Source organism: Erithacus rubecula (genome assembly GCF_903797595.1).
Source record: "Erithacus rubecula genome assembly, chromosome: 10".
Classification (NCBI taxonomy): domain Eukaryota; kingdom Metazoa; phylum Chordata; class Aves; order Passeriformes; family Muscicapidae; genus Erithacus; species Erithacus rubecula.
This window is the reverse complement of record NC_136662.1, coordinates 21,765,030-21,790,502: the sequence shown is the minus strand read 5'-3', so window position 1 is coordinate 21,790,502 and position 25,473 is coordinate 21,765,030. Positions and strand designations below refer to the sequence as shown.

The 25,473-nt window shown below is 42.4% G+C and overlaps 1 protein-coding gene across 1 annotated transcript; it reads left to right on the top strand.

Moving 5' to 3' along the window:
• The first annotated feature begins 50 nt into the window (after window positions 1-50).
• Window positions 51-25,296, top strand: NRDC (nardilysin convertase). The gene is made up of 31 exons (XM_079314521.1): window positions 51-400; window positions 4,540-4,849; window positions 5,038-5,119; window positions 5,688-5,841; window positions 7,520-7,593; window positions 9,015-9,110; window positions 9,945-10,067; window positions 11,422-11,479; window positions 11,999-12,072; window positions 12,244-12,313; window positions 12,665-12,742; window positions 13,182-13,302; window positions 13,381-13,439; window positions 14,011-14,065; window positions 15,254-15,358; window positions 15,601-15,724; window positions 16,187-16,273; window positions 16,865-16,984; window positions 17,684-17,735; window positions 18,833-18,983; window positions 20,002-20,129; window positions 20,387-20,549; window positions 21,206-21,237; window positions 21,512-21,650; window positions 22,075-22,122; window positions 22,414-22,466; window positions 23,092-23,175; window positions 24,075-24,165; window positions 24,447-24,563; window positions 24,779-24,868; window positions 25,083-25,296. The coding sequence occupies exons 1-31, from the start codon at window positions 54-56 to the stop codon at window positions 25,275-25,277; spliced, it is 3,480 nt and encodes a 1,159-aa protein (XP_079170647.1). The 5' UTR covers window positions 51-53; the 3' UTR covers window positions 25,278-25,296.
• The last annotated feature ends 177 nt before the right edge of the window (window positions 25,297-25,473 follow it).

The window sequence follows — 25,473 nt, the reverse complement described above, 5'->3', positions numbered from 1 at the left end:
GTTCAGGGCAGAGGCCTGTTCTCCGCCAATGGGGGAGCGGCGCAGTCATGCGCATGCGCAGTCTCGCGGCCGCCCTCGCTCGGAGCGGGCGGGTGGCGGCGGCGGCCGGGGGTCCCTGCGGGCGGGTCGTGGCCGGGGGCTGGCGGCCGGGACGGGCCGTTGTCCGGCCGCTGTGGAGCGGCAGCACCACCGCCATGCCCGGCAGGAACAAGGCGACGTGCGGCTGCGGCTGCCCCTGCCCGGAGCTTGCGGTGGGACAGCAGGCCGCGGAGGGCGGCCGCGATGCCGGGGGCCGCTCGCCTCATGGGGACGAGGAGGAAGAGCGCGCGGGGGCCGGTCCCGAACACAACCTCGGTGACCCCGACATCGTCAAGTCCCCCAGCGACCCCAAGCAGTACCGGTGAGGGCGGGAGGGCAGGTGCGGGAGGACGAGCTGCGGCCGGGGCAGCCCAGCCGGTCTGCGGGGTGGCCGGGCTCTGTCCGCTCCCTGTCCCGGTCTGTGGGTGGCCGGGCTCTGTCCGCTCCCTGTCCCGGTCTGTGGGGTGGCCGGGCTCTGTCCGCTCCCTGTCCCGGTCTGTGGGTGGCCGGGCTCTGTCCGCTCCCTGTCCCGGTCTGTGGGGTGGCCGGGCTCTCTCCGCTCCCTGTCCCGGCCGCTGGGGCCCCGGCAGTGGAAGTCGGGCTGGTCCTGGTGGCCGGGCAGTTGGGTCCTGTCTGTGCTGAAAGGACGCTGGCGGTCCCACGGTGTGTTGGTGCTGAGGGTAGCTGCCCGATGAGTGTGCAGGCACAGGGCGGAGGGTCGGCCCTTGTACCCAGGCTGGGTGCTGGGTGTTCGAGGCACAGCAATACCCAGTGCAGGGTTAGTTTGCAGCTCCTCTCCGGAGGCGTTAAGTGCAAAGTGTGATTTAAGTATTTCAGAGCAGATCTTAAGTTAAGAACTGTTAATCTTCGTGTTTTAGATGAGCTCGTAAGTTTTAACACAAATATATCTGTGAGTTGAGGCAAAATGCTTTTAGGCTAGCATTTTGACTGTGTCTTTTATTTCAATACTTCTGAGTAATATCCCAAAAAGAACACTTCCCTGAGCACAGCCACAGTATCCTGGCCCAGACCCAGTGAGAGACTCGGATGAGAACTCCAGCAGAGGTTGAGCTTGTTGGATGCTGTAAGGCACTTGTTCTTGAAGGGACACTCTGATAACTTCTTCCTGTAAGACAGAAGATTATCCAGCTCTTGTTAGAACTGCTTTTTTAAATTTATCTTTACTTTTCATGCTGTCGAATCTGTGCAGCCAGTGGAGAATCTGCTGCCTGAGCCTGGAACTGAATTTTAGATTTGCAGTGACATTGGCTGACAGTGAGATTCCCTGCTGGCTGCCTGAAGAGGACTATGCTCATTGGTTCAGGGAGAAACTTGCTCCTTCCCTTCTTGCCCTACTTCCTTGCTGCTTCCTCTGGATCTGCCTCTGGATTCCTCTGGAATGCCTCTCCTGATGGCATTCTTACTCATGCTACTTTGTGGCAAGCTTGTCCTCCTGCAAAGCTCACAGCTGTGGATGCTGTCAGCTTAAGGAACTCCTGCCTTTGCTACCTGAAACAGCACGCTGGTGGATGAAGCTTGGGAAATCCACTTAAGGCTGTCACTGCCTATTTTGAGGCTCAGAACCCTCCTCTGCATATGAGAATTGGAGAAAGTATTTGCTTATAGCATAAACTACTACGAAAATCTTGGAGAAATCCTACTGTCCATTCTTAATGGAGTTTTTCAGTTGGAAGCAGAGAGTTGCATCCTTTCAGACTGATTTCCATGTGTGTGAAGTGAGCTTGACACAGCATAGGCATTATCCTTATGGAAGAGAAGTTCAGTGTCTGTAAGCAAAACCACTTTGAACCTGTGTCCAGGTGTGATGTCCTAAACCTCCTGAGGGAGGGTCCTGGCAGGTGATATGATGATGCTGACACATTTTCCCCTCTTTACACTTTAGTGATGTGTGCTGCAGCCAAGTCACAGTGGGCATAGTGTCTGTGTCTGGTGACACCAGTCTTAATGGAAAATGTCATATTTTGCCTTCTCAAATAAGGATCCCAAAACCGAAAGAGCTCTGACATAGATTGCAGGATATATTTTCAGAAGTGGGTTTGTTGGGCCAAAATATTTGTCATTATAAAAACTTGCTCAGTAAAGCTGTAACAGTGTAGTTATAGTTATCAAAAATTAATGTTTTACTTACATTCATCCATATATGGAATTTCATGGTCTTGTGTTTCTCTTAATTTGGGAAAGTAAAACATTTCTCTCTGTGTTTACTATGCACTGATATGTATTTCAATATTAACTTCTAAACAATTGTCAGAGAAAAACCTGATGTGAGAACAATCCTGTTTAAACTTATTCAGGAGGTTTAAACAGTTTTTTAAGAATTTGAATTTTTAAAAATAATTTGGCCTTACTTGTATCTATGCTGTATGGTCCTTCAGAACACAGTTGGACTGTGCTTGCTTCTGTTTCTGCCTTATGTGATTGCATTTTTTGTACTTTATTTTGCATACTAGTGGATATTAGTTACATTTGTCCTTTTCCATTGTACTGAAACATGGAAAAAGTAAAGAACACCTATGTCAGTGGTGCCTCTGCTCTGTATAACCTAAGCTGTGTGAATCATCCTGGAGTGAAATCCGAGAGGCTCCAAGGGCCTCATGGCTCAGCCGTGTCCTTGCTGCTGCTGGGTGCTTTCTGTCCTGTGTGCAACACCCACCAGCCTCCAGATGAGCAATGTAAAATTAGTATAATCTGCTCCATTAGCTTAATGGGGCTGTGTGGAAAGGATCAACAAGAGCTGCTGGATACACCTGGCTGAACAGCTTTATGGCACGTTGTTCCCTGGGAAGAATAGCCCCATTCTGTTCTCTGCTGCTCCCTGGGAGGCTGGAGTTCTCCAGGAGCTGTGCAAACCTGCAGAGCTGTGTGTGGAGGACAAGGAGGTGCTGGTTGTGCAGGAAGGTGCTGTCTGGGGCTTTGGTTCTCAGCTGCCCAGAGGCTGAAGCACCCACGTGTGCAGTGTGTGTTTTAGGACACTCCTCTGTAGTGGGACACATGTACGTGGTAGGAATGGTTCACAGACATTCTTTCAGAATGCAGGAGGATTAACTTTGCTCACAGACATTCCAACACTGTTTGTGCCTCCTGCAGTTCATCAGAGCATCCCTGCAAGTTACACACTGGGTGCTGTGGTTTGCATGAGGCAAAATGCACAGTGCTTTTGGTTAGAGCAGATTTGTCCTGCTCAGCAGTCCTGCAGCAAAGAAACTGGGTGTGTTAATGATCATGAAACCCTGGCCCAGTGTAAGCTCTGTCATTTCCCCTTGGCTGACTAGTCATGAGTCATAACAACACAATTATCAGACATATGTTCATTAGCTTTTTTCATAGACTCCATAGTCCAAGAGCTGTGTTCACATTGCAAGGTTCTGACCTGGTACAAACTTGGGGGTTGGAGTAGATGACCTCTAAGGGCCCCTTTCAACAGAGACTGTTCTGTGATTCTGTGCTCTGTAACTCAGATTTTTCTGGGAGTGTGGGATGTGACCACGGGTTTGTTTTATTCTAGATTGCTTTTTTGTCTGTGTGTTTTTGCTGTATCAGATAACACAGGTCTCTATCACACTGGTTCATAGGGTGGATTAAGTATTTTCTGGACCCAGCATTCCTTCCTTTCTGCTGCTGGTATATTAGTCAGTGCTAATATAAGGTTCTGGCTGGGATACTCTGAATAATTTGACAAATTGTGACTCTGTTCCAGATTTCATGGTAAATGAATACTTATGAGGGCTCTTGTAGTACAGAGCATTGGTGCTTTCAGTGCTCAGAGTGAAAAGTTATAGAAGGGTGCTGCACAGAGGGCTTGTGGAGTTTTATTTGTATGTACACACATATGTTTAAAAACCTCTGTGCATGTATAAACACACATACAACTGTTTATTGCTTCTTGATAGGAGCCCAGCCAATTCTCTGTGACTGGTTCTGTGGAGCCTGCAGAGGAGCTCTCTCTTTTCTAACACTTGTCTGCTACATTTGCAGACTCCATTTATTAGAAACCATTGATGAAAACAAATCAAATGCTCCAGGGCCTACTTAGAAGCAAAGACTAAAATCTTAATTCTGTCACATCGTATTTGTTTCCAAGAGCCTGACAAGCCTAAAAGAAGATTGAAGTTTGAGTTTGCCTATTGTAGGAATGCATGAAGTGAGTGCTAATAGTTTAAATGTTTCACAAAGAGAGGAATAAAAGCCAAAATCAGTGAGCTTGACCTTATGGGGGGAAGGACTTCTGCTACTGGCCTAAGCTGCTTCTTATTCCTAGAGCTCTTGAATAGCAGAAGAATGTTTTACTTTCCTGTCATAAAACTGTTCAGTCTTGGCTACCATTAGATTTTCATGAGGAAGTCACTCTCTAAGTATTACAGGGAATAATGAAATTTTTGCAAATCTGAAAATTCAGATTTAGGAAATGAACATATTCATTGCACACAATTATTCTTTCAGGTATATCAAACTGCAGAATGGCTTATGTGCACTTTTGATTTCGGATTTGAATTACTTGGATGGTGCCCCAACATCTTCAGAGGAGGAGGAAGATAATGATGATGATGATTCTGAAGAGGGCAGTGATGAATATGATGACTCTGGAGCTGAGATCGAAGATGGTAGAGAAGATGATGATGAATGTGATGAGGGGGATGAGAGTGAGGACAGTGTTGAAGATAATGAGAATTTCAATGATTCTGATGACAGTGAATTAGAAGAGCTGGCTGAAAAGGAAGAGACAAGAAAGAGAGGTTGTTCAGAAAAGCAGGTATGTACTTAAAGCTGTAGGGTGCAAAAATATATAGTGAACTTTCTCGAGGTCTGAAACCCTGCGATTAGGTGTTCAGACGAGACCTTGTTATTGTTCCTGTCCCAATTGATTCATCTTGTACTTCTGTCATTTTCCTGAAGTGTTTCTTGAAGCAGCTTTTACTGAGAATGTTGTATTTTCTCTAGTCTGCAGCAGCCCTCTGTGTTGCTGTTGGCAGCTTCTCTGATCCTGAAGATCTGCCTGGATTAGCACACTTCCTGGAACATAGTATGTATCTGCTCCTGTTTCATCTTCCCAGCTTCAGTTCAAAATGGGTGCTCTGCATTTCTGGAATATTTAGTATCATTTTTTTCCTAATTTTGCTATTTGATAATTAATTTCTTTGATATGCAAATACTGACTTAGTAAGGAGCTCTTTGTATTTAATACACTTTGCCAAGCAATGCATTAGCTTATATCAGCTTTATTTGTTACCCATTAAATTGAGGGGAATTAGACCTGTGGCTTTATAGAGCAAGCTGGAGCTACAGACCTTTGTCTCCTGATAAAGGGTGTTGAATTAATAATGTGGACACAGAAACCATGTGAAGTTCCTGACCAGGTGTGTCTCAAAATACTGTTCTTGCCTGTTTGATGCCAGGCCTGCTTGAGAGGGCACTGTCAGAGGCAAACTACAGCAGCTACTGGGCAGATCACCCAAGCTGTTGGTATTCAGTAATTTCCTCTGCCTGTGAGATGTGGGTCAGTCATGGGGGGATTGCTATAGCTGCAGTCAGGATTAACAGATTATTTTAAAATTGGCACTGTTGGTGATTTTGGTGATTTTTTGTTGCAGTGGTTTTTATGGGCAGTTTGAAGTATCCAGATGAGAACGGGTTTGATGCATTCCTGAAGAAACATGGGGGCGGTGACAATGCCTCGACAGACTGTGAGAGGACAGTGTTCCAGTTTGATGTGCAGAGGAAGTACTTCAAAGAAGCCCTGGATAGGTAATTTTGTATGAGTGCTGATTAGGTGTTAGTTAATGTCTGTATGTGCCTCAGGAGCTTGGGTGTAGTTACTCAGTTCTTCATTTTGGGGTGATCAGAGCTGTTGCTGAACTTCCCTAGCTGCCTGCACTACAGCAGTGATACTGTATATAGGGAAATGCTGCTTCCCTTTGGATATGTTGCTGGGTTTCTGCTGTGGGATAATGTAGGACCCATGTTTAAGTCTTAATGCATGCAGCTCTTTGATTGTTTTGGCACTCTTAAACTGGTAGCATTGATTACAGGAGAAATGTTATGTTATGTGACAACTGATCAGAGGGGAAGTGCTTCCAGAATCCCTGTGATTCATCCTTTGAAATATCTGTTCTGGTAGAGTTACTGTTTTTTCTAAATTGTTGTTAGTTTGTTTCAGCCAGCCTTCAAAGTTATGGTACAAAGTGTGTCTCAGCAGGAGACATTTAACCCAATGCAGGTTATTCACTGCTGAATGTCTCTTTCACCAGAAAGTGCTTAACTTGCTCTTTTGTGCTGGTGGAACAGCAGAGCTCCACTGGTTGGCATGGTTTCCTTTAGTGAGAGGAATTTTTCATTCATAGGGGCATAGCTTAATATTCTTCATGCCATAAAATATCTCGAGAGCAGCTCCACTTCAAATTTACTTTGATACGAGAGCAAGTGTTTGCATGTTTTTCTGAGTATAACCTAAATTTAACTTTACTAGGCCAATTTCAGCTTCCATTTGCAGATTAATCCTGCTTTTTTTAGATATTTAGAAGTGCAAAAGAATAAAGTTATTGCAGTCTGTCACAACAGCTTGTTTAGTGCAGAGGAAAACAGAAATTAGGAGTTCTGTAGAACAGCTTCTCACACAAAAGAGATAAATGAGTGCTGAGGGTGAAATTCTGCTTATGCAAGCACTTGTGGATCTGAAGAAATGGAAAGACATCACCTTTGTTGTCTTCAGTGCAATGGGTCTTCTGGCCATAGAACTCCATCAGGGATATATTACTTTTAACCTTTTATTGCTCTTAACCTTTTGCTTTAGCTAGTTCAGTTTTTCATTAAAAACCTCAGGAAATAAAGCAGAACTATGAGATTCTCTGGCAGCCTTCTGCAGAGTCTCCATGTACTGCAGATCTCTCCCTTTCCAGTGCTCTCTGTGGATACAGAAGAAATTTATTTGGATGACAATGCTGACTTTTATAGTAGATAATAAAATTGTAATGGTGGAAATAGGAACTTTTGTTTCACAACAGTTCGTTTTCTGGAGTTAGGAAGAAACTTTCCCTGTGGTCATGTTGTTCCTGAGGAACAAGTGGGGATTTCCTCTGAAGCATCTGATACTGGTCCCTATTAGCTCCAGGTTCCAGACTAGGTGGATCACTTGTCTCATCTCGTGTGATCATTTTTAGGATGTAATGCAAATAGTCCTGCACCATGAGTTCCATATCCTACTGCATCCAATCAATTCAGTCCCACTCTGGAGCTGGGAAGCTCTGCCCTTTGCTTTTTGATGGCTTTTATCTTTCTTTAAGACATTATAACCAAGAATGACATAGCTTGTAGTAAGTCAAGCAACTTTGTAAATGAAAATAGTAGCTGTTGGATTCAGTTACTGGGGTTTTGCCCTAGTTTAATAGACACTGAAGAAAAGTATATTAATTTTTCTGTTCCATAGGTGGGCACAATTCTTTATTCACCCATTAATGATCAGGGATGCAATAGATCGAGAAGTGGAGGCAGTAGACAGTGGTAAGTAAGAGAATCTTTTCCTGTGTGTTTAGCCTATCTTCTTAAAACAAAACCTGCTTTGTAACACTGTTGGTTTCTGTGTTGAACTCCCCTTTTAAGCACCTCAGTCAACTTCATGTAATTACCAGAGAGATTAAACTTTTGAATTGAAGCCTTGTGGCTGTTAGACATCAGTGGCTTTTAGAGGAAGAAAGACTGGATGTAGTGCCAGCACTGTGAGAGTTTACCTTTGCATTTTCATTAATTAGAAATTAATAATCTGAAGTGGTTTGGCAGTAACTGGCAGGGCAGTTACATGCGCATGTGGATGCTCTGCAGTGAACAAAATTCCTTGAGCTCCAGCACAGCTCCAGAGCTGTCTGCAGTCCTGTGCAGAGTTAGTACAATAAGCTGATGTGATTTTACTTGTCTCCTTATTCTACCACCTGAATAACTAAAAAGTCACTTCCCAGAAGAAAATTAAATGAGGCACAGTAGTGAGTGGAGTGTACATTTTCTAATATGTGAGGAATACTCCCAGACTATCTCTAAAATGTTACTGTTACAGGAAAAAAATGTTGTTAGCAGATATCCCAACTGGTTCAAATACTTGTTCCAAGTAATTTTCCTTGTCTGTCTTCTGGCAAGGAAAGGTGGGCGATTCGATGCTTGAATTTAGATAAAAGCCAGTGTAAACAAGGACCTGCCTTTGAGATCAGGTGTGGTTCTTCAACAGCTTCAGCCATTTTCCACCTTGGTGGTGCAGAGCCAGTCCTTTCCTTGCAGGGACACGTGGTGATGTGCTGCCCAGGAAATGGTGTCAGCTTGCTGAACTGGCTGCTGGAGAACTCAGCCAGAGGAATTAGTTTACAGCTTTGCTGTACATGTTTGTTATTACTAGCAAAACAGGAACAGGAAAATGCAGTTCAGAAGGGTGAATTGATTTTGGCAGAGCCCTATATTTAGATTGGTGTAAAGTGATTGCAAAACTTCATTTTTAGAAACTTATCTTGCTCACCTTTCAATTTCTTATTTCATTATTAGGCTAGAGGTTGTTCTGTGTGATACATGGTAGAAACAGGTTTATAATTGTTCTCTGGCTCTACCTGCAGGGCCTGATCCTTTATAATATTGATAGCCTTTTATCCCCATTGAACTTAAAATATTCAGAGTATTCAGACAGGACAAGTTGCTGCTTTACATGCTTTTCTTTCTTAACCCTTTCTTTATTTCTCAGCAATGAGCTACATTTTTCCTTACATTCACTACTGCTAGCAAGTCCTCTTTCTTATTTCACTATTTCATTCATATATTAAAAGAAATTCCAGACTGCATCTATGTGATATGTCTCCTTTTCAGTTTGGCTGGGATTTGTGCTTTGTTTTGTGGGAACATGATGTCAAACTTTGATGCATGCCACTGCAAATTCTTATAATTAACAGAGTATCAACTAGCAAGGCCCTCTGATGCAAACAGAAAGGAGATGTTATTTGGGAGTCTTGCCAGACCTGGACATCCTATGAAGAAATTTTTTTGGGGTAAGTCCTGAATTTCTGTTATAAAATGGTCATGATACTTCTAACCATGTAGAAGTTTGAGTGGTTAGATGCACTAACATGAACTATTGTATCACAGCAACCATTAATTTGTTCAGGAGAGTTCAAGCAATTATCCATTTTACAGGAAAATAGTTGGGAATAAAAGCAGCTGTTTCCTTTTTAAGATTGTTTTCTTTTTGGTACTGCATTTTGCTGATGTTTTAGCTGAGTTGCCCAAGATGTATAATTATGGAACTTTCTCTTAACACAAAGGTGATACTCTCTGAGTCATCTCCATCTTGCTTTAGCTTGGGTTTTTTGCTATTAGAATTTCCTGGAAAAATAAATTAATTCTACTTATATGTCTAAGGAGACTTTTCAGAGTAATTAATGTGCTGTTGAACTTCCAGAAGTTAGCTCTTCACAGCTATATGAGGGGGCAGAATGAATTTTTTCCTTCTCTCGGACAATCCAGCCCTCTCTCCCTCACCCTTGTGGTGCTGGTGAGTGTGTAAATAATAGTGAATGTGATTATGGGTATTACAGTTACCAGCTTTGAAGTGTAGATTGTTTTTATAAATGTCTGTGCTGACATACACTGAACTTCATATTTCCTCCTCTTTTTCCCTCTGCTGTTCTGCAAGTTCCATTGGTGAGGGAATAGGAACCAGAAATCAGAAAATACTCGGTTTCCCTTAACATTCCTTTCACCCCAGTTGTCTATTAGGTATTTTTAATGTGCTTTACCATGATTAGACCTAGGGAGGAAAGTAAATTCTCACTGTGTAAGCACTGTGTGGATAACTAACCCTGGGTCCCTTTTGATGTTTGCAGGTAATGCAGATACACTCAAACATGAGCCCAAAATGAACAATATTGACACCTACACCAGGCTGAGGGAATTCTGGCAGCGCCATTACTCTGCTCACTACATGACTTTGGTTGTCCAGTCTAAAGGTAACATCAGTTGCTCCGTGAAAACAGCCTCATTGCTGCTGTTGGTGCTTTTGGAGCCAGTCCAGCTGTAGCCCAAGCCAGTCTAGTGGCTTCTGCAGTCCTGCAGAGGGTATTTATATGTAGATTTTAGCCTGGTTTCCAAATGAAACAAGATCTGAGCAATTGTGCTGTGTCATTGTCATCCTGCCGCTTCTTGAGAAACCTTTTGAAGCTGTTGAATGGGTTCCATATTAACACAGGAGGGAAAATCTCAAAGATAACCTTTCAGAAATAATCTTACAGCAATGAAGAGTCAAATCACTTAAATGAATTAATGCTGCTGGTTTCTCTGCCATCGATGGTGAAACTCCTCAGCAAGGGATGGGGAGACTGAGACTGAATCTCCCAGTTGTCTTGTTTGTTCTAGAAGTAGGGGTTCTATTTTTTTCCCCCACAGCTTGAAAAATTCTATGCAAATGTATTTGAATTTTATTTTAGTGGAGAACTCCAGACCTATGGGTTGTTTCTGCTGAGAACAGAAGAAACACATTTCTCAGAAGTTATTCAAGTTAGGTTTGTGTTTAGGGAGGAGTTTTGTTGAATGCTAAAACTGATTGCAATTCTCATCTCTAAAATGGAGATGGTAATAGTAGAGACATTCTTTCTTTTCTTTTCCTTTGCTTTTAATTTTGGTCTAGACAGTAAACTACTTAGGGTGCTGAGTGCCTCTTGAATAGTCATTAAGCCAGTGATGGAAGTAACATTTTCTGTGGTGATTGGGAAGAAAATGTTGGTAGCTGATAACCAGCCAGGTCAATTTTGTATTTTCTTCTCTGTTAAAACAAACCCAACAGTGATTCCTCTCTCTATCCCATCCAGCCTTTTTTATTGCTGTTGCTTGCATATGCAACATCACTTCTGGAGTTTAGAATGGTTGCTTAAACAACAAGTAAAATTTTTTATCCTGAGAAAAGAGGATAGAGACAAGGAATCTTTAGGACTACATTTGAAGGGGGGAAACTCCTGTGTATAATCTGGAGAGTCATGGAATGAGTTGCTTGTACTGATTTTGTAGATCCCTAGGACAGTAATTCCTTGTCCCAGTCACTCCAGACACTACTGAACTTTAAATCCCAGTTGTGTCAGCCTGGGATTTGAGCACTCTGCACAAACCCAGAGCTGTGACCAGGGATACAGCACAACGAATGTTAAGAATTGACTCAAACCAACAGCTTTGAAGTTTATAATCTAGGACTTTGCAGATTTCAAATGCACTGACTTGCAGCCTCTTTGAAATAATTGAACTGGTAAGATAAGGTAACTTGTCTTAGATCTTCAGGAAATTGCATTTCTGTCTTTCTTCTCTCTTTTTTAGAAACACTGGATACATTGGAAAAGTGGGTGACAGAAATCTTCTCTGAGATCCCAAATAAGTAAGATTCATTTGATGCATAAAGACATTGCAGATGATAAAATTATATCATCTTAAAATAGCATTTTTAAAAAATCCCTTACTGGAGAAACAAAGGAAATTGCCATTTGCTAATTAACATTCCTATCTGGAAAGAAAATAAAGGCAATTTAAAAAATTTAAGACCATTGTTAATTGTTCCAGAACTTTGTTTTTGCTTAACAATTATTTAGTCTGTGAGCTGTATGGTGCTAACTTGATGCAGTGTTTGCTTAATATATGCTGATGCCTTGACTTTATGATAAGTCATTCAAACCTAGATTATCATTTCACATTGCTTATCTTTGCTTTGTGTCAAAAATAATTAGAAGCAGAATTAATTAACTGGGCTGCACCCTTGGAAAATGCTGGGCTGCACCCTTGGAAAAGGGCCCTTTCCAGGCTCTGGTGTTCTGCATAGCTGTGGTCCTGATGCCTTTGAATATTTCAGTGTAGCCTTGAACTCCTGCCAGTAACATCACACTTCCATTTTGCTTTTAAGTGGTTTACCCAAACCCAGCTTTGGCCATCTGACTCAGCCTTTTGACACACCAGAGTTTCACAAGCTTTACAGAGGTAAGTGAAGTGGATTGAAATGTTTTGAATACCTGAATACTGAAAGAAATTTTTTCTGAGTAATCCTGTGTGGTTTTAAATAGATTTTAACTATTCTTTCTGCATTATGTAAAATTTCTTATCTCTGTCTCGTCATGTATATTTCTCATTAATAAATTTATTTGTGTCCAGTTGTTCCAATCAGGAAAGTTCATTCATTGACCATCACTTGGGCACTTCCCCCACAAGAACAGTATTACAGGTACATTGTGCTGCATTTTACTTCTACCATGTTTATGCTGTGAATAATTTATTGACTTTCACACAAAACCAAAGAATCTCATTTACTTGTCTAACAGTTTACTTTGGTTCAGCTAGGAGGGCATGTAAAAAATAAACTGCTGCAGATAGGTTTCCCTTTCCTCACTGACTCAGATCAGTCATTATGTTCTGAACTCCCACACTTTCAGCTTATTATCTTAATTCTGCCTGAAAATGCAAAACTTGCCCTGGAAAAATAGACAGTGCATATTTTAGTCATTAGCCCAGTGATTTGAATTCTTTCTGTGAAATCTGTTACCTCCTGGCATCTAATCTCCAAATTTTCTCTTAGGGTGAAGCCTCTTCATTATATTTCCTGGCTGGTGGGACATGAAGGCAAAGGCAGTGTTCTTTCTTTCCTTAGGAAAAAGTATGTGGTTTTTAAGCATGGTTATTAAATGCTTTGATCTCATTCAAATACAGATAAACTCTATTTTGTGTATTTATGTACATATATCTGTATAGTTATATAGATGTAAAAGCAGGCCAAGCCTGCCCTTTTGTATCAGTGTTTTGTAGTAATATTCTGTAAGGTAATGATAAAAACCAAGTGGGCTTTTTGTCTGTGATTCATGCATGGATCAGCAGTATATCTGACTGGTCTTTGACATCTCCAAAAAGTTACTTAGCTTTTTTACTGTTTTTCTTGAATTCTGTATCCTGAGGTCACATCCTTAGACTGGGAAAGCTTTGTGTAAACTGTAAATAGATTGAAAACCTCTGAAATAAAGATGCACTGTGATATACTGCTTGTAACAAAGCTCTACCAAAGCTGAAATGAGTAATAAGTACATTTCACTCTTTCATAGGTTTTGGGCCCTTGCATTGTATGGAGGAAATGGAGAGACAGGATTTGAACAGAACTCCACTTACTCCATCTTCAGCATTTCGGTGACTTTGACTGATGAAGGTTACAAGCACTTCTATGAGGTAGGGTGTCCTGCAGCTGTTTTTTCCTGCTGTTTCCCTTATGTCTGGAAAAATGAATGTGTTCCTTTCTGTCTGCAGGTGGCCCATGTTGTGTTTCAGTATGTGAAGATGCTGCAGAAAAGGGGGCCAGATCAAAGGCAAGTGTTTGCCACTGCAGCAGATACTCATGGTGGTGTCCTTCTCCATAATCCTCTTATTTGTAGTGTTTGCACTTTTTGTGAAGTTTTCCACTTGTCTCTGTCAGTTTAAAAAAGTTTTAAAATAAATTTTCTAAATGTTTATGCTTATTTATTCATGGTTTTAGTAGTTTCACTTATTCTGATGTGATTCCTTCAGTTTAGTAAGCTGAACTGGTGTAGGTGCAGTCAGGTGCAGTTTGGTGTTCATTTTAAAAAGATTTGTTGAGCCAGGTCTGTAGAAGTCAGGACTGGGTGTTCTGGTGTTAGCCTTTATGTTAATTTATGTTATGTATCAGATTTTGGCTCTTCTTAGTTAACTCTCTTTCTCTTTGGAAAATATAACTTTCTGCCAGTTCTGAGAAATGCTGTTTTGGGAAGTGCATTTAATACTGGCTTCTGTGTCTTTTACCTGAATGAATCATCAATATCACTATTGATGCTTTTCCTAGAAGGCTCCTTTTTTAAGATTCTTGGTAAATGTTGTGGAATAATGGAGAAAATCCATTTTTATTATCTTCTTCCTTTGCAGAATATGGGAAGAAATACAAAAGATTGAAGCTAATGAATTTCACTACCAGGAACAGGTATTTATCCACTGTTCTGACATAGGAAAACAATGACAAGTATTACTTTTTCATTTTGAAACACATTTTCAATGTTTTATTCAAGAAGAAATACATTGTGCACTTAATGAGGCTGTATTTGGCTGAAAGGAGATGTATTCTAGGCAGAGAAATATTGGGATTTTTCACTAACAGAATTTAATGTTGATTTTTCATTCCTTACCTGCTAGGTAGGCTCTTTTTCAGTTTAGACTTTCTTACTGCTACTACATTTAGCCATGTTCTGTTTCTTACTAGGTGACTTTTTAAAAAAAAATTGAATGGCATTGAAATTTCCTTTTGGGAAAACAAATACATCCATACAAATACTACATACAGCAGGAACATAGATTTGTGTGTGCTTTTGTGACAGGGTGTGAATCCCAGGGGCAGAGAAATTATTGGTTAAGGCACCCCAGTTTTCTGCTTGGTGGATGGAGCTGTGCTAAGGAATGATGGGCTTGGCATAAATGGTTAGAAGGTGCCCAGGAGAGATTTCCTCAGGTGTTTGGTGTCCTAATAAATCCTTGGGCATGTTTCCCACTACATTTCCAAGACACCGATGTGCCAAACTCAGCTCTTTCCAGGTGTTCTGTGCTCTCTGTCTGACCCAGATGTACAGTCTGATGCTGGCTGCTACAAACACCCCAAAAGCACTTAGCAAGCAGCTGAGCAGCCTGGTCCTCTAGGCAGCCTTACCCTGCCACAAGGCAGCATTTATTTAATGTTCAAACAGGAGAACCTCCTCTATCCTGCACACCATGGCAGGAAGCTGGGGAAAGGAGCCAGAGGTACTCCTGCTGCTGCAGCAGTTCCTTGCCTTGTACTTTCCAGGTCTCTCTAAATCTTGAATTGTTGCAGGATTCTGCTTGTGTCCCCTGGAGGCAAGGAGTGCATTCTGCTGGGTCTTTAACTTAGTAGATTCTATGACTGTAAACTGCATAATCTAGGTTTCTTCTACAATGCTGTCTGTGAATTTTCAGGATTCCCAGAGGAATATTAGATGGTTATGAAATATATTTAATTTAATAACTGAAACCAAATGCTGTAACAAGTACAGCATCCAACTCATGCTCAACATATCTGACTAGTCAAGCTCTTCTCAGAACAGATAATTGGTATCTTGGGTTTCTAATTATATGACAAATAGCTTTATTTCTTTGCTTGCAGACAGATCCAGTTGACTATGTGGAAAACCTTTGTGAGAACATGCAGTTGTTTCAGAAGGAAGATTTTCTGACAGGAGACCAGCTCTTGTTTGAATACAAGCCTGAGGTAAATGTTCTTTGAACTCTGATTATATGTTTTGATGTAAGGAAAACATGTGCATTCTGTGTAATACAGACATGTGTAATTAAAAATAATGCAGGCACAGGTTTTGTATTAATTTAAATACTTGTATTCAGAAAGCAAATCTGTTTTGTAAGTTTGTTTTTCCTGCATTCCAACTGAGAAGTCTTTGCTGGGTCAGGCAGCCAGAGCTACATTTGAACTGAAATATTGTCTGGAACTTGCAGATCATTGCTGATGCCCTGAACCAGCTCAGCCCTCAGAGAGCCAACCTGGTTTTGCTGTCTGCTGCCAATGAAGGCCAGTGTCACCTCAAAGAGAAGTGGTTTGGGACTCAATACAGCATGGAAGGTAAAACAGCAGCAGGAGCTGAGAATGTCTGATTCCTGCATTAGAGGAAGTGAAAGGATGACAACACAAAATACAAGTGCATGGAAATAAGAAAAGGAATTCTCATTGCTTTATTGAGCTCCCATCGGTCTCTGTGCCACCCTAAACTGCTCTTGCTTTGGTGCCAGTCAATTCCCACTCCTGCAGTTCCTTTGAGAGGCAGAGGTCCCAGCAAGCTCCACTTGGCTGCCATTCAGGGGAAAGAACACCAACAATGGGGCACAGGCTTGATTTGCTTTTTATTAGGACTGCTTCAGTCCTCCAGAAGATTTTGTAGGAAGGGATTTAGAAAGAGTCCTGAGGAATGGGGTGATGTTAAGAAACTCCTGTGATACTGTAAATCTTTCTGGAAATTGAGAAGAGATGTCTGGAAATAGGATGGCCTTCCCTTCTTGTACTAATGCATTTCATGGTTTTTACCAGATATTGACAAGTTCTGGAGTGAGTTATGGGACAGTGATTTTGAGTTAAATCCAGATTTACACCTTCCAGAAGAAAACAAATACATAGGTAAGGCACCTGGGCATGAGTGAAATCTTTCCCAGTGATTTATTAGAGAATTTGCTGTGGTTTAGAAACAACCTAAACTGGTATCAAATGATTTTTGCAAATTAAAAAAACATGAGCACTCTGTTCGGCTGGATTTTATTTATAGGCTATACTATTCTTTTATTTATAGGCTTAAGAACTGAGTTATTTTAAGGTATATAAAATTACAGATAATATATCCGTAACAGAGGAGGCCTCACAGACAGAGTTAATACAGAGCTCCAGACACCTTAGAGGAGAATTTATTTGCTTTATCCTCCTGTTCTGAAAGCATGTAAATATCATCTGGCTTTGTAGCCAAAAGCAAGTGAAAATGGAAGCCAGAACTTCTGTCCTGGGTGGAATGTCATGCCCCACTTCTGCACACTGTTCTGGTGTGGAAGTGAAGAGGAGATATTCTTTGGGAACAGGAAAGTACTGTCACAAATAATTTAGAAAAGGAGGGGGAAAACGTATTGTTTGATACTTTTGAAGACTTAGGTGAATTTAGCCTGGTTGTGTCTGTGAAACACACTAACATGTGGTTTTGGTGTGGCTTTTCTCTTTGTTTAGCCACTGACTTTGCTTTGAAAGTTGCTGACTGCCCCGAGACAGAATATCCAGTCAAAACACTCAGCACACAACAAGGCTGTCTCTGGTACAGGAAGGATGATAAATTCAAGATCCCAAAAGGTAAATGCCTGAGGGCTTTCTGAATAGCAAGACCCTTTTTTTACCAGCTGGAATTTATTTGAAGGCAAGTAACCCCTGGTAGTGTTCTCCATTTAAATTGAAGTGCCTGCTGTCAGCTCTTCCATGGCCTTTTGATATGTTTATTATCTACAATAAAAGAGAAGTAGGTGAACTAAGGCAACAACTACACCCTGCTGATACTCAGGTTGAAAAGTGGAATCACTGAAATTTACTGACTTCTGAACAATCTTTGTGGGGACAAGCCTGAGCTGCTGAGACAAGGGCTTGAGAAGGAAGGAGCACATTAATTGGAAGGGACATAGTGTCTTCTACAGAAAGAGAAAAATACCTGATCTGAGACAAGGGTGTAAAATATATTGCTGCTTTCAAGCAGAATGTCACAGTTTTTAGTGTCTCTTAAACAGATGTTCTGTGGAGTTTTCTATTTATAGTGGTCATGCCATGAGAGTATTCTGCAAAGCACAGCTTTGTTTTCTAATATTTGGTACTTCAAAGGGAAGATTTTTGGAGTAAGAAAAACATGTTTAATTATGACTTAAGGAAAAATAGTGTTATAGATGAATGACCATAATCAAACTCTAATTGTCACCAAAGACCAACTTGATGGAAATATATTTCAGTTCAGAAAGTTGTCACTTTCTATACAATTGCTCATTTAAATTTCCTTTTCCTCACCAGGTTATGTTCGATTCCATCTGATCTCTCCATTGATACAGCAGTCTGCAGAGAAGTGAGGATTGTATTATTTATGCTTACCTTGCAGAGTAACTAAATTGCCATACCTAGTGAAAAACCAGGAAGAGACTTGAGAGAGACTTTCATTTTAAGCAGGAATAGAATAAGGTGTCCTTTTCTCACATCCTTCCACCTTGCTTGTGGTTTTATCTGCAGTTTGGTGATGGTGGCTCTGCAGCAGGTCCTGCCTGTAGCCACCAGATGTGTAAGGAGTTCCATGGTGTGGTGAACCCCAGGGCAAGTCTGGGAAAAAGCCATGTAATAGCTCAGAGGAGCTGCTCCTGCAAAGAGCAGTCCACAGTCATGTCCTGAGCATGTCCCAGCATCCTGGGAGCCTGCAGGAACAGCAGGAGAGGCTGCAGCAGCCTTGAGAAACCAGCTGTGGTCAGGCAAAACCCTGGCTGCAGTTCTGGGTCTGCTGCACTTGGCTTGCCTCAGGTGCCACTGTCACTTGCAACCACTGTCACAGTGGTCATAAACCTGCCAAGAACTGCACAAATATGTTTTGGGAAAGCCTTTGTTAGTCTGTTTTCATGAGCTGTGTTAGTTTAATCTTTGAATTGGAATCCAGGCAATAAGAAAAACCTGAAAGCAGTGACTGCAATTTTCAGGTGGTATAGCCTGCTTTGCTCTAGCTTATTGTTAATTTTTTGCCTTGGTAGATAAACAATCATCTCATTACTCAAGTATTGAGCAAACTGAGTATCTGTTCCCCACGCCTTTTCACAGAATAAAACAATTTCATTTGCTGTGATTTTTGCATGTTTTGAGTATTATTTTGTTAAAACATACATTCTTAGCTTGAAGAAACCTTAAATCTCCTGAAGGTGGAATATTTCATATTGCAAGGAATAGCTGAATGTCCATATAATTTTTAAGTAGTGTAATGTGTGTTCTGCACAAAGGGAAACCTGCTTTCCCTGTTTCTGGGTTGGTTGGATTTTTTAAATTTTTTTTTAATCTCATTTTACATAAATTCCCTTTCTGTTGGAATTTATTGTGTTTACCATCAAGCTCATTGGGCTTAACTTTCATATTAATCCAATCCTTTTTTTTCTTTCTTTTTAATCCTCTGCTCTTTTCTCCCTCCAGCATAGTCTTGTTTGATACATTTGTAAACATCCTGTCCCACAACCTGGGGGAACCAGCCTATGAAGCAGATGTGGCTCAGCTGGAGTACAAGCTGGTGGCTGGAGAGTATGGCCTGATCATCCGAGTGAAAGGATTCAATCACAAACTACCTGTAAGCTCTGCTCATCTCCTCACTGCTTTTCTGGAGCTTTGAATGGTTGGGTGAGGTGTTTTAAATAGAAAAATTGTTGTCTGGCAGGGTAATGCAGCAAATGTGCTGCTTTTTCTTGTGCTTACGTGTATAAAGATGGAGTTGTGGGAACTTACACAAGCTCAAATTACTGACTTTAGGCTGACTTAAATCTTCCTTTAAGTAATAACTGTATCTCCATTAAATTTTTAACAGCTTTTCCTGTAAAAAGAGCTTTGTGTCTCCCATGACCATAAAGAGGATTGGAGCCTTTCCAACTCTAAGTTGTGCCTCTTTGCACAATATCCTCACCCTGGAGAAGGGTGCCTGAAAAGAGATTTTGGTTTCAATTTGACTTTGGATATCCAGATTCTGAACATGCTCATTCTGGGTGTAGATTTTCTGTATTGGCTTGCTGAAAGGATTGAGGGGTCCCTGTTTCTATTTCCTAAATTCTAGCCATGTAAGACATGGCAGGCACAGAGAGGACACAGTGAAGAGGAGACAACCATCAACTTCCATTGCAAGAGCTTTGCTGGAGCTTTAAGACCATTAATAGCTGTCAGGTTATTAATAGGAGTTTTAACATAAAAAGCCAAACATGCAAGCAGCAGCATCTGAATATTCTCTTTTAATCCTGAAAGATGTCTCTGTTTTGATGTCATTGTGCTGGTCAGCTGTAAAAGGAATATTGAATATTGAGTACAGAAATGTTGGGGGTTCCAGGCTAGATTTGTTTCAATATGAATATGGAAACACCTATTGATTTGGGATATTAAGCTTATTCACTGTGTAAAAACACTGCCCTTCTGAAATGGTCATTTGGGATAGAATTGTTTAGTGAAGAACATCTGGCAGAATGGAGGAATGTGCTTTAGTAATGCTCCATGTCTCAATAATAATTTTATTAATGATAATTTTATATTATTGTATAGCATTAAAAATTGAAATTGGTTCTTAAACCAACAAAATCCCCAACTTAGAATTGTTCTCTTTACAGCTTTTATTTCAGCTCATCATCGATTACTTGTCTGACTTCAGCTTTACTCCAGCAGTTTTTGAAATGATAACAGAGCAGCTGAAGAAAACATACTACAACATCCTCATTAAGCCTGAGACTCTGGCCAAGTGAGTTCTGGGGGAGGGCAGCAGTGGCTGAGCAGAAGAGCTCAGGGATCCTGCTCTGTGCTCCCAGGGCTTGTTGCTCGTAGCTTAGGGAGCCGCAGCAGCTGTGCAGGCAGCGGCTCAGGCGGTGCCCTGGAGCCAGCAGCGGCTGTGGGGGAGGGCACAGCCAGCCACGGGCCCCTGGGAGCTGTGCCTGTGTGCAGCCAGGAGTGGCTGCTGGCTCCCAGCAGCTGCTGATGTGCTGTGTCCTGGCCCTGCAGGGACGTGCGGCTGCTGATCCTGGAGCACGGCCGCTGGTCCATGATCGACAAGTACCAGACGCTGATGAAGGGACTCTCCATCGACGCCCTCTCCGCCTTCGTCACCGCCTTCAAATCACAGCTCTTCGTGGAGGGGCTGGTGCAAGGCAACTTCACCAGCAGGGTGAGTGCAGCCTTGGCAGCTGCAGTGCTTCCAGTGGGCTTCAGCACTCTGAGCTCAGCCACCAGCTGATGCTGCCTCTGTCATGGCAGTCTGGAGTCCATGGGTGCTGGGCAACTTCACCTCCAGCACCTCAGGAGTGCTCGTGGGGATAGACCAATGGCAGTCCACAGTGGCCAGTTTGAACAGAAGTTTGCAGGAATTTGGATTTAAACTGCAGATAAGAAAAATGTAGTAGATGCCTATAATCTATTTCTCCTGTTCCCACCATTTTTTATATTGTTTGGTTTATTGATATATTTGATATGGAGAAATTCCTGCCGTGGTGCCACAGGAGGAGGGTTCCCTCAGAGCACATTTATCCTGGGAATTTGATTGCCTGCATGGTTTGGTTAAACCTCATTGAGTGCCAAACACATGGAGTAAGGCTTTTGCTATTTGGTTCGTGCTTGACAGTGCAAAAAGCAGTGTGGAGACTCTCTCTAGTGTGGTTCAGAGGAGACTGGAGGGACTGGAGACAATGTGGGGAAGCAGGGATGTAGGGAGCTCAGCTGTTCTTTGCTTGGGCTTCACTCTCTCAAGTGCTGCACAGGGTGTCTGGTTGTGGATTGAGGTAATTCTCTTCTAAATAAAACTGATGTATTTGTTTTCTTCCCTAGGAAGCAAAGGATTTCCTGAATTATGTTGTTCAGTGAGTATCTCTTGACTCTTTAATTGCTTATTATATGAAAACTATAATCAAGATAATTTTCTGGAGGAGGGAGTCAGAGTGGGAGTGCTCAGAATCCCTTTCTCTGGAGTTTGCAGGAGGTGGCTGTTGATGGTGGCAGTTGAGGCAGACAAAGCTTTGATTTGGGGAAGGGGAAAATAACATAAGACCAAGTGTGTAAATGTCTGGGTGTTGCTCTGGTTTTGGCCAAGGTGTGAGCAGGTGTTTGATGTTGTGCTGTTTGTGCTCCCCCCAGAAAGCTGCAGTTTGCTCCCCTGGCCCACCCCTGCCCTGTGCAGTTCCGGGTGGTGGATTTGCCGAACACTCACCTGCTCTGTAAGGTGAAAACTCTCAACAAGGGCGATGCCAACTCCGAGGTGACAGTCTATTACCAGGTAACTGTGCTGGGGTGTGCCCTGGTCCCTCTGGCACCTGTCCATGCTCCTTGAGAGCAGGCTTTGCACAGGAATGTCACAGAGGGGACTCAGACACCTCATGTGAGCACAGACCCTGTGCCCCAAGGCTGAAGCCAAGTGGAATTCCCTGGGTGGGGTGGGGGGGCTGGTTCCCTGAAAGCAGCATCTTCCTTTCCTGGGTTAGTGCTGGGAGCTGCATTAGTGCTGTGGTTGCTTCCTGGTGTCCCCAGCTCAGATCTTGGGGGCTGGGCTGGGCCTGTCCCTGCAGGAAAAGTAGAATTCCCACCTGTCACTGCTGTGAATTGTCCCTCAGTGCTGCACTCCAGGCTGAGGTTTGTACCACAGGTCACCTTGGCTGAGTGATCCCATTAAATACACCCTAAATTCTTCATTCTCTTTTCAGTCAGGTGCCAGGAACCTGAGGGAATACACCCTGATGGAGCTGCTTGTGGTAAGTTTGTGTTTGTGCCTCCTAACCCAGCACAGTGTCTCCCCTGAAAATAGTTCTTGAGCTGAGGCTGGCTGGCCCCCAGCGTGTTCCTGTTGCTGTCCCTGGCTGAAATGTTTGGGTGGGGGTCCCCAAATGCTGCAGTGATGGACACTGTTCTTGAAGCTCCCAACCCACAGGACTGAGTCCTCTAAATGCAGTGGCTGGCCAAGGGCTCTTCAGTGTCCCCATGCTCTGAGTGGAGCCCATGAGGGGCTGCAGGGCAGTGTCACTTCTGTAACTCTGCTGTTTCAGATGCACATGGAGGAGCCTTGCTTTGACTTCCTGAGGACCAAGCAGACCCTTGGGTGAGTTCATGGGGGAGCAATTCTCCTGCACCTGTTCCTACACTCCTGCTTTCACTGTTCCCTAGTGTTTTTACTCTGGGAATCCTTCCTGCACAGTGCCTAATTCTATTATTGTAATGGAAACAGCAACATCAACACTTCAAAACCAAAAGCACCTATCAATACAAGCTGCAAGCCAAATTGCTTTTGACTTCTGTAAGAATTGCAACTATTCCCAGTGTGATAACTTGGAATTATTCAGCATAAAGTTGTTCCTTCCACACTCTGCCCCCCCTTCCCCAGGGCTGTTTTCACAGCAGCTCTGGGGTGCTGAGCAGCCTCCCCCAGAGGCACCCTGCTACCTCGGGAAACTGGAGCAGGCTTTTCACAGCTCTGGGTCTCTCACTCTGCTTGGATTCATTTGCAGGAATGCAAGTACAAACACTCCCAAGTTTAAAAGGATTTCCTAAAGCTGAGAAAACACTGAAAAGCAGCAATGCAGAAGATAAAGAAAAGTAGACTATTGCAGATTTAGATCTCAGATTTTTCTGTGTAAAGTCCCAATGCTATTTTAACTTGCAGCATGTCCTCTAAATGGAATGTGCTTGTAGAATGACTTTATTGTTCTGTCCTTTTTTCTTTTAAGCTACCATGTGTACCCCACCTGCAGGAACACTTCTGGGATTCTTGGCTTCTCAGTCACAGTGGCAACGCAGGCAACTAAATACAAGTAAGTGCTCTGAGGGGAAGGTTCTTCCAGCCTTGGCTGTGAGAGTCACCTGCTCCCAGTTAAGAGTTTGCCCCTATTTCAGGCCACAGAGGGATTTTTTAATTCAAGGGGATATCAGAAGGGACACTACTGACACAACATCCTGATTCAAAACCAACATCTGAATAAAAGAGTAGCTTTAGGCTTCTTAAAACTGCAGTGATCCTGACTTGAATAGTAAAAAGTAATCTCAAGACTAAGTAAAATATCCCCCTGCTCTTTTGAAGCTATTCTTCTAGGAGAGTTCAAATCCTGTAAATCCTGTCTAGCTGTTCTTGTGGCTCATGTTCAGGAGGCACAGCACTGTTATGGTTTTGTTCAAACCTGGACCTTTGAACTACAAGCATTTGACCTGCCAGAGTTGAAGGGTTATTTGAAAAATGACAATGTGTCAGTGAAAGCTTAATTAGCACAGTCAGCTGCCTCTAATTTTTACATTTGGATACTTCCATTACTGAAGTCTGTGTCATCAGTGAGGTTTTTAATGTGTCAGAACCCTCAGGATCCATCATGCCATGTTTTTTTTCAGTCCTGATCCTATGGCCCATAACTCTGCAGGCTCAGGGTGCAGCTGGGGATACCAGGGCAGGTCCCCAGCAGCATCACTGCAGTGGCTCCTGGGCACCTGAAGTCTCTGTGTACAGCTCAAAATGAGAGCACTGGCTTTATGCCCTGACACCAGGAAAAATGGACCACCAAGTGTTCTCAGATGAGTGAGCTTTCCACCCATAAGCCTGTCTCAAACCTTCTGAGCCTGTCTCTTCTGCATCAGCTGGGGGCTGCTACTTTACCCCTTAATATTGTTCCAGGGACTTTTTTTGTTTTTTCCTGCCTAATTTAATTATTTGTTTCTCTTTTAGTTCTGAATTGGTTGACAGGAAAATAGAGGAGTTTCTTTCTTGCTTTGAAGAGAAAATCAAGGATTTAACTGAAGAGGCTTTTAGCACCCAGGTAAAACTTAATCTTGAAAAGCTCTTCTTTGAACTGTATGATTCAGTCACAGCTATCTGGTGATTTTATGAGGTTTTCTGGACAAAGGCCTTACCTTTCAAAACCTGCCTCTTGCTCTGTTCTGCTGCTGTTCTCTGAACATCCATTCTCTGGCCAGTTGCAGTTAAGTTCAAAAAGCAAGGAGCTACCTCAATGTAATTGAGATTTTCTTTCAATTGCAGTGACTGCGATAGTAAATTATGGTAGTTTTATACCCATTAAAACTGTCTTTTTCCATGTAGGTAACAGCTTTGATAAAACTGAAAGAATGTGAAGACTCCCACCTTGGAGAAGAAGTGGACAGGAACTGGAATGAAGTGGTGACCCAGCAGTACCTGTTTGACAGGCTGGCACGGGAGGTGAGTGTCCTGCAGCTGTGGGACCCACACTGCTTTTGCAGCAGTTTCAAAAGCATAAATGGGATTTATGCTACTAGTGACACACTGGTCTAAAACAACATTATTTTAAAAAGATTCTTTTATCCAATGGAATAGAGATTGCAGAGAAAATATTTTTGTTTAGAATTACTTAAATCACCACTGTGCTGCTAAAACCTTCTTCCTGTGGATTTCAGATTGAAGCTCTGAAGTCTATTACACAAGCAGACCTGATCAACTGGTTCCAAGCTCACAGAAGCAACCAGAGGAAAGTGCTCAGTGTACATGTGAGTGTCTGTCAGCTCTTGTTGCCAGCTTCCATAAGCAGAGTGCAGTCAGAGTGTGGGAGATCTGCGATGTCATTTTTACTGTGGTTATCTACATTTTCTACATTTTTAAGTAGTGTTCATGTTAGAATTGCATTTCAGTATCTCAAGTTAATTGTCAGGACAGAGAAACACTGAAAGAGATCCCAATTTCTCTTCTGGTACATTTTTCCAGGTGATTGGGTATGGAAAGCATGAAGGGGACTCGGAGGTGACAGCTGTCTCAGGACAGAACTCTTCATCTGGTGAAATACCTCATCTTGTTTTATTGCCCCCCTCCTCTTTGATGAGTGACATTACTTCCATCAAGGACATCAAAGCCTACACATCAACTCTGAATGTTCTCCCTTACCATAAAATATTGAAATAAAACTGATACCTTGCCCTGCCCTGCTGTGTAATACAGGTGCTTTCTGCAACATCAACATTACAAACCTCTTTTTATTAAACCAGAGCTGTAGTGGTAGCTGGGATGAAGATATCCTGATTCAGACACTGAGGAAGCTTTCTTCAAGTTTCCAGCCAACCTCTCATCACCTTCCCAAGTTCATTAAGAAGAGGCACAC